The 9,123-nt window shown below is 39.0% G+C and overlaps 1 protein-coding gene across 1 annotated transcript in view; it reads right to left on the bottom strand.

The window, feature by feature from the left end:
* The window catches only part of LOC147035081 (extracellular calcium-sensing receptor-like), a 90,792-nt gene extending 84,903 nt beyond the window's left edge, over nucleotides 1-5,889 (bottom strand). Inside the window, exon 1 of the mRNA XM_085893358.1 lies at nucleotides 5,614-5,889. Within this exon, the coding sequence (XP_085749484.1) occupies nucleotides 5,614-5,846 (233 nt within the window). The 5' untranslated portion in view covers nucleotides 5,847-5,889. The remainder of the gene's footprint in view (nucleotides 1-5,613) is intronic.
* Between the last annotated feature and the right edge of the window lie 3,234 nt (nucleotides 5,890-9,123).

Genomic DNA, 9,123 nt, shown 5'->3' with positions numbered 1-9,123 from the left:
TTTACCTTGTAGCCAAATGCGTGCACAGCATCAGTGCTGCCAAAGCAGTCTCCTGGGCTGTTGGGCACAATCCTGGACAGGTCGCCACTCTGACACAGGATACTCGAATGGCTCAATCATCCAGGCAAGCTGGTGCTTGGAAAGATGACAGGCTGAATCAGCCCCACCTGGTGTTAATTCAACAGCCGAGCAGGATTTAAACTTAGAACCTGAGGATCCCAAGCCTGCCACCCCAACCATTAAGCAAACACCAGGCATCCTAATGCATAATGAGATTCGTTCCAATGTGTTTCAGTGTGTGTTTACGACCCCGAAATGACAGGAAAACGATGTCCTGGGAAATGCCCAGACTTTGATCAATGCACATTATAGCCAACTGAATATTTCATTATCTAGATTTGCAGCATTAAATGAAGCACTTGACATCCCTTTCTCTTCTTCTTGGAAATCATGCAAATTCCATCGTATTCTTCATATTCTGCAGTGTGACTTGCATTCCTACATGCAGGAATATCAACGGAGGCTATGTAGGGTTTAGGGGACATACAAATGATGCACTGCCATTCAGCTTGTCATCCACAGCATCGCTTAGAAATGATGACTTCACTGGACCCCCATGTCCACACCTTGGAAATCTAACATGAATTTGCAATATCCATCCCATACTGTCTTCAAGTTTCATACCTCTCCTCTCACCAGTTCTCTTCACAGTTCGTCACCTATGTTATTGAAGCATATGGAAGATGGATTATTAATGTCTGCATCAGATGCACTGCTCCTGTATGTTTCCATGAATCTCGTAACACGTTTCAAGTAGTATTTGCCCACTGCAACAATCAAGTTGCTCATTCCTACTACCCTATAACCCAAAGTACACATGAAAATGGTTGAAATCCAAATGAACCTCAAAATGTTCAGTGATCTGGGGAAGGGCATCGACATCTGTAATTATTTGCTCTAATGTTTCCATCTCTGATGATCTATGATCACACAAATTATGCAAGACAGGGTATGATATGAAAGTACTATTGGAGACAACACCAGAAGTCTCTGCCCAGATTAGTGCAGGGAACTTTGTAGTGGAGAGAAGCACAAGATGATTCAACCAAGTTCCAGCTAATCAGTCTACAGAGTAGATGACTAAAATAAGCAAGATGCAAAATGGAATCATTGGCATCACAATAAATGACCAGGCAAGAGACAGGTTGTGCCTCGCATGGAAAGAAGGTCACAAATATGTCAAGAAATGAAATGTCTTGGTGACCTTGAGGATATTGGTGAAACCATAAAAGTGAAACTCTGGGATAGACTTCGATCTGGAATGTATATTGACATAAATGACGTCAAGAAGCTGTGCAACCACCTAAACAGGTTTGATGTCTTGAGAATAAGGTAGATGGTCTCTCCGTTTTCGACTGTCTATTGTCTAATATTGCTCCATCTGCTGGCTCAGACATCTGACCCTCCCTATATTCTCTGGAATGCACACGTTCTTCCAGTAACCCTCTTTGGTTAAGCTTCCAAAGTCCAGGATAACTGCACACCTCAACTCTTTCATTCATTGCTTCTCCCATCTATGCAACCACCTTTCTTAGGCCGTTCTGTCTCACTCTTCCCTCTAGGGCTTCAGGCAAGCAGTGCATCACCATCTCTTCTCATCCCCAATTCTGACCATTATCCTGATAAGGGTAATCCCATTAACCTTTGCTAATGCAACCATCTTCTTGCTAGTTTTAGTGTCACTCCCCCATTCCTTTCTCTTTTCCTGTTCGTTCATTCCCTTGACGTTTGTCTCACTGTCAGTTCTACCTTGCTCTTCCATGAGCCTCACTCCTGGTAAAAAAAAAGAAAAACCAAAAAGAAGTTTTCTTCAGATCAGAACATGTTTCTCCAATTACAAAATATAGCACACTAGCTGAAATTTTATGGGACGTGCTTCGAGCAGAAACTAGAATGGCACTTGGTGGAGCGCATACCTCTGCCAGTCTGAACAGTTTTCATTTTGTATCCCACTGATAGGCTAGATCTGCATCTGGACCATTCATCCTTGTCATGCACCAAAGTCTATTTGGCTTGTTTTTGTCACCTTGTCAAATCATTCACCAAGTTTTGTCATGATCCGTCCACAACTTTTTGAAATATTGCAATATGTATCGTTTTGGCCCCTTTTCTTAATGGTAAAGAATCACTTGGAGAATTTTTTTTTAAATCTCGTATCTGAATCCAAAATCAAATCAATTCATCCTTGTCACACAACAAACCTGTCCACAAAGTTTCATCCAAATCCATCTGTGACTTTTTGAGATATCTTGCTCACAGACAGACGAGCAGACAGACAGATAGTGGTGAAAACATAACCCCCATCCACCTTCGTTGGTGGAGGTAATGAAAGGACAGCAAATTGTTGTGACAAATGTAAGGGAGTAATTGCTGCTCTGTATAAACCAATGACAAAAAAGAAAACCCAGCAAAAAAAGAAACATCAAAGCTGTCAGAAAGCTACTTGAATGACTGATCAATGCCATTATTGCTGGTCAAACAGTTGACATGATGGATGTCTTGAAGCATGAACTTTCTCCAGTGCTACTGGATCTGTCTAAACTCGAAAGCATTTGATGAGTTGAATTCCACAACTAAAGCAGAGGTACTTGGCCGGGTGAACATCTGGGATTAAGGTACCATTAGAAGTTCTGCATGCTGGACTGAAGACTTGCATCATTATTGATGGTCACGTGCTTGCTCATACATGCACTTGAAAACCCAGAAAGTTTCCAAATCTTTGGTGACTATGCCTTCATGCATTCTGTCAAGAAACACCTCCGAGTGGAAATAATGAGAGTTCACGTTGTCTTTGATTGTGACATTAGACATGATCCAAATGTGTTCCACTCTCACCAGTGTGGAGCCAATACATTGCATTGGAAGATAACGGACCAAATCTTGCCAGGTTTCTTTCTGATGTCCTCATGTCTAGAGGAAAGGTGTTACATAAGCAATATGAGCTAGTAACATAAGGTGGTTTCACTAAACCAACAAATGAAAAATGTAAGAGGAGAGCAGATGCTAGTCTAGGTGAAAATGATGAAGAAGCGGACATTACATGCATGTGAAGCAGTTAACATGGTCTTTGTGAAAGGATCGATGCTATCTGCAGAGACACACATGTGATGCTTTTGCTCTTACACTTTCTTTTCGAAAATGTTATGGAAACTTGGATTGGATGTTAGCTCGAGCATCCAATAAACCAAAATGCTATCTTATACATACCATCGTGAAGACACTTTTACAGAACGTGAAGGATAACCTCCTAACCTTTCATTATTTCAACTGTTGTGACTCCAGCTCATTGTTCTGAGGTCATGGGAAGAAGTCCTGCTGGAAAACTTTCCAAGAACATCGTGAACTTGTCAACCCTATCTTTCGTGATGGAACACTCACTCCAACTGAAAAAATTTGTGCATCACTTTTATGGCATTCTTCACGGAGCAACCATCGATAAAGCTTGAGTTTTGCTCTTCAGAAAAGCAGGTAAGGGTCTAGAGATGGTACCACCAACAAGAGATTCATTGAAACTGCATGTTGCATCTATAAAGGGCCAGGCAAATATTTGCCTTCAGATAGAGCAAATGGTGATTGGGATCACACACTCTGCCAACACATTTGTCTGGAGCAATGAGTCGTCATCTCTACAAGTTGTATGGAGAAGGCTACCCCCAAATTATAGATGCGTGTCTAGAACTCATGGCATGCAGATGCAAATCCATGTGCATCACAGCCAGCTGCAAGTGTTGCAGGATAGGCCTGAAGTGCATTTTAATATGTAGTTACAATGTAACGAAGTGTGAAAATCCAGCTGGCCAGTGGACTTGCATTCTACATGTTGAACCTTTGGTGTCATAAGAATTAATTTTGATGAACAAAATATATTAATTAATTTGAAATTGAAGCAGTTTGCTTTCTTTTTGCATATGGCAATTTGTCTGCCGGGTAGCTATCATTTTGTTGGGGCACTACTGTGCCGCTAATGCTGTGCCCCTATACGAGTACTCTGGTACTCATTTCGCCAACCACAGAAAGATGACAGGCTGTCAACCCCACCTGGTGTCAATTCAGTGGCCAACAGGGTTCAAACTCAGGACCCTAAGATCCCAAGCCAGCCACCATAACCAATAAACAAAGCAACACCAAGCTTAAGCAGTTTGTATGAATCAGTGGATTAGATGTCTTTTGTTATTGTTGGGGTGATTTCAATTTTGATTGTTCCAATAGAACAAAGAATGTACAAGGATGATTTGTAATCCACTCGTTTTGGTTATATGATTAACTAACATGTTTGCAATTATTTTTGAAGGTTTAAAAAAAAATCAACAATATTTTTGGATTTCTCAGGCATTTGCTATCGAATTTTCACCACTTAATTATCCAACATGGATTAAAAAAAAAAAAAAAAACCTTTAAAACATCGTTATTTCATGAACATTTTATTTAACATGTCATCATTACACAAGAAAAAGTACTCATCCTCAGTGATGGGGAAAAGCAAGCAAAAGTACCTGCCCCTGCACCTGTTAAACCTCCCACAGTGAAATTGTGGTGCAACATCGGGTGGCTGAGGTTGGATGTGTCTAAAAAGAGTGTAGAATATGCTGCTTGCGAAATAAAATTTAGCATCAATATTATTCATGCCTGTTCTCTTGCCATTTAAAAAGTGAATGTTGAGCTTTGCCTGTGTGTGCAGATTTTCAAATGCAGTGCAGGAAGCGACCACCGTAAACGAGAGACAGACGGACACGTGGATAGATATCACGATTCACAATACTGTATGTACAAGATATATATATATATATATATATATATATATATATATATATATATATATATATATATATATATCTGTCAATTCATAATTGGAAAAATGTCGACCTAATTTTTGACCCGTTTGACCTTGTAAATGACCTTCAAAGTTAGACATGGCATCCACCCACATCATCTTCAACATCCCATGTTCAAGTAGCTTGGTTATTTGCTATTAACATGAAAAAGTTGTCCTTTACAAAATGAAGCACTTGTTTGGTTGACTGAGACTCTTAAATAAGAATAGGAATAAAGTTCAATGAAAATGTCAAAAAATTTGCTCGACAAATATGTAGAAAAACAGTTTCGTTCATGTTATTTATAAAATTGCAAGTTTTAAAAATAAACTGTTGGCATCATTTATGTGCAGCACAAGGCTGCAGGGTAGTGTCATTGGATGAGGGTGTGGCTGTGCTGCAGATGCATTGCCCTCTGCTGATTATGGCAGGAATTTTGAATTTGGCCAGGTGCTAACAATAGAATTACCTACTCTTCACAAAGAACACCATGGGGTCTTTACTGTCCACCAAAAATGCTGGCATTGGGACACCCATTTAACCTTGCAAGGGACAGCACACACATTGATGAAACACCAGGATGACACTTTGTAGCTGGGTTGAGATTCATACCCAGGCTAGGCAGCTAAGAGGCAAGTGTGCATAACTCTAGGCCATCCTGTCAGCCCTTTTAAATAGATAAAACATTGATTTTTAAGACATAAAACAGTATTTTTGTTTTGGTAAGTATATTATGGCTTACTCATCACAGGAGGCAAACTTTGGCTTCTGTTTCATGTTGTCCACCTGCCGGAGTGCATCATCATGAACAGGAAAAAGTCCTGAAATAATTATATTTCCAGGTGCTACCAAACCTTGCAGATCACTCTTCTTCCGTAGGTCACATTCATTTAACAAAACAGATGCCATTAATAAACATGACAAAATGAAAAATCCAATAACTATTGCTTGAGATCCAGTCATACAATTCGTCATCCTTTTTGCAAAGGATATCACACGAAGTAGATTGTTTGCGAGAAACAATAACACTGTATTTTTTCGGCTTCACCTGTGCCATTTTATATGCTGGTCTCATTGTTTAAGTAAGATGAGCCCTGTCTCGATGGAACAATTTAAACTTTTTCTCAAAGGAGAATTTTGATGAAGACTGGATAATGCTAAAATTTGGAAGATGATTGCAGTATTTCGATTCCAAATAATGATTCCTTTATTCATGCATGATATTGCAATTGCAATTAGTAAAACATTAACAGCAGAATAATAACAGTTGTGATTATTATATAACGGCAAATCCTTGACATGAAACTTTGTATTTCTGAGGTTAGACAATGGTCTTGATTGGTTAAGAAGATGTATAATAGAGTGTTTAATGTTATTCTATTGTATTAATTTCTTTTTTTTTACATTATAAATCAACAATACTTCCTCAAAAGGAAGCTGGAATGTGATTACAAACCCCGAGTTAAAGCTTATTAAGTTCCATTTGCAAAAATCTTTGAATGTCTTAACCCCAGTCCGACTAACAGGGCTCTTTTTGGACATCAGACCTACATTTTGATGTTATTTCTACATTTTTAAACTTATGTATTTCATGTTTTATTCGTTTGTTTACCTACATGTACCAGTAATAAATATATATGATGTTTTGAGATCCCACCTTGCTGCACGGTTACAAGGAAATCCTTTCTGGGGGGGGGGGGGGGAGGGTCCAAAAAGTCCCAAGTTGTGTGTTGAATTTTTTGCATATATGATTACTTCATATGGTATTTGTATCGAACAAGTCCTCCAATTTTATTTTTTTATGCTCATGTTTGTTTACTTTGTCACTAAAACATCATCCAATCAAAATAATTATGTTTCCTGATTGACGTAAAACTTCAGCCGATTGAATTAAGTTTAGTGCTTTCGAGTTTGGGTCATAAAAGTCCCCATTTGGTCGGTTAATTTTATATGATATATTTTATATTTTTCTTATGTTTGTTGACTTTGTCAATAAAACATCATGTTTAGTCATCATTGTGAAACTTTGGCAGATTTTGTGAAATTAAGTGGTTTTGAGTTAGGGTCTGAAAAGACCCCAGTTGATGAGATTAGGGAGTAAAATATGTTGGGAGGATGAGGGTTAATAGATGAGAATTATTTGTTTCTCAGCCCAAATATAATTTCAGGTGTCATTTTGTACTTGAGCTTCACATTTCCGATTCTATATCATCACATTATCTCAAGTTTTGTTACAACTGGTGAAAATAAGAAAGATGTGTGTTTCAAATCATAACTCAGGTTTTTATATTTGATTGGCGTTCTTAGAACTGAGAATTAAAATGATGAATAAAAAAATCGCCGAATCGTTAAATTTGCCAGATGCTTTGCAATAATGTTTTATATGTCAGGAGCAGATACATTGCACAATAGAATCATTGTTTTACAACATATTGTTATGAGCTAAGGGATTTGGCATCATGGAGTGAACATTATAGAACATGAGCCATGTCTCATTAATCATCGTTCAGTTTCATGGCTCGAGTAACTCAATTGTTCCCACCTGCAAAATCGATCCAAGAAGTATTTTAACTTCGGATGAAAACTTAAACTATTTTTTTTGATGGCTGTTGGAAAGTTGACAGTATGTGATGTGGCTTGATCAATGGGCATGACCATAATGAGTGCTCGACAAGGAAAAACTGCAAATGGCACAGCCAAGAAAGGTGATGAGAAATCTCTTAATAAAATGAGCTGTTTTTAGCTCACCCGGAACTTCGTTACAGGGAGCTTATGGGATGGCGAGTCGTCTGTCCATCCATCTGTCCACAAATACTTGCAACATTTTCTCTGAAACTGCACATGTGGTTTAGATGAAACTTTACCACGACGTTCATCACCGTGTGTGGACCAAAGTTTATTCACAGCATTAAAAAAAAAACATCCACAGGTATTTACTTTCTTCTCCATTACATATTTGGTGGGTCATCCATGCCTACCAGTGGTTTCCTGGTTATCTTATCCAGCCGCGACCAGGTGAGCACCCACGGGTATTGCCCCTATGTTTATGTGTTGCAGTGGTGTTGGTAGATTTCCAAGCAGATATAAGATGACCTCGAGCAAATGACGGTGAAAGGAGCAGAGAGAGAATGTGCAAGAGCAACAGAGCAGGTTTTTAGAACATGGGAGCTGATGCTGTCTGGTCGAGTTGCAGAATTATACCCGAGGGTTGACAAAATTTACAAAAATTGACAAAAATTATAGCCGAGGGTTGGACTTCCGGTTCTGGGTTTGGAGTGTGACAGGTCACCTTCAGGGCTCTCTGCTGACGATTTCAAAGTTAAGTTTCCGGTCATTATATGTCCTGTTTTAACTGCTTATTTTCTCACTTACATGTTAATGTGTGTTCCTAGTTCGGTTTTGTTCCAAAAATCGTGCTATTTTGTGAGATTTTGTCGAGCGTGTCTTACCGTGTGCTTGAGGCCTCCCCTTCAGGCATGAGGGCTACCGGTTCCCCTCGGTGTACGATCGTGTTTTGTTTTTTTCTCCCCATTACCTTCAATTTCTATCTTCCCCACTTTCCTAATGTCCCCCATCCCTCCCAATGAATCACTATTTCTTATCTTAAAAAAAACAAAACGCTACCTTTCTCCTTCCACACTCACGACTCTCGATTTTTCTTCTTCTTCTTCTTCTTCTTCTTCTTCTTCTTCTTCTTCTTCTTCTTCTTCTTCTTCTTCTTCTTCATCTCCTCTTCTTCTTCTCCTCTTCTTCTTCCTCGATTTTTTTTTCTACACTTCCATGACCTAATCTGTTGAAAACTCTCTCAAACATTAAAAATAATAATAAAAACTATCTCTTATAGTGCTTCATCTTCCTCTTTCACATGTGTGAAACTCTTTACTGTATCATAATGCATGACTCTTCTGCTATTTAAACAGACTGCTCTCAATATGACCTTTCCTTCATACCTTGCCTAAAAAATCCAACTGTTGCAGCGTTTCTTCTCTCCATTCTCTGAATTTGCCTTTATTGCATCCATCAAGAATTGTGTTAAATCGCATCTCTGACCGAAAACATTAAAAAACCCAGTTTTCTATGAATGTTTGCTTTCCATCAACCATTCTTTTTACCAACTTCAGTGCCAACTCGCCCCTCTCACCCCTCACTCTCAAACAACCATCCCACTCTTTTAACCTCCAAGCCCCCCTCTCACCTCTCAAAAACTCCCCCCTCACCTTTCTCCCACCATTCATCCCCTCACTCATCCTTC

Source organism: Eptatretus burgeri, chromosome 1 (genome assembly GCF_056783735.1).
Source record: "Eptatretus burgeri isolate ZD-2024b chromosome 1, Ebu_testis_v1, whole genome shotgun sequence".
Lineage (NCBI taxonomy): Eukaryota > Metazoa > Chordata > Myxini > Myxiniformes > Myxinidae > Eptatretus > Eptatretus burgeri.
The sequence above is the reverse complement of the archived record's forward strand: the minus strand, read 5'-3'. Positions and strand labels throughout refer to the sequence as shown.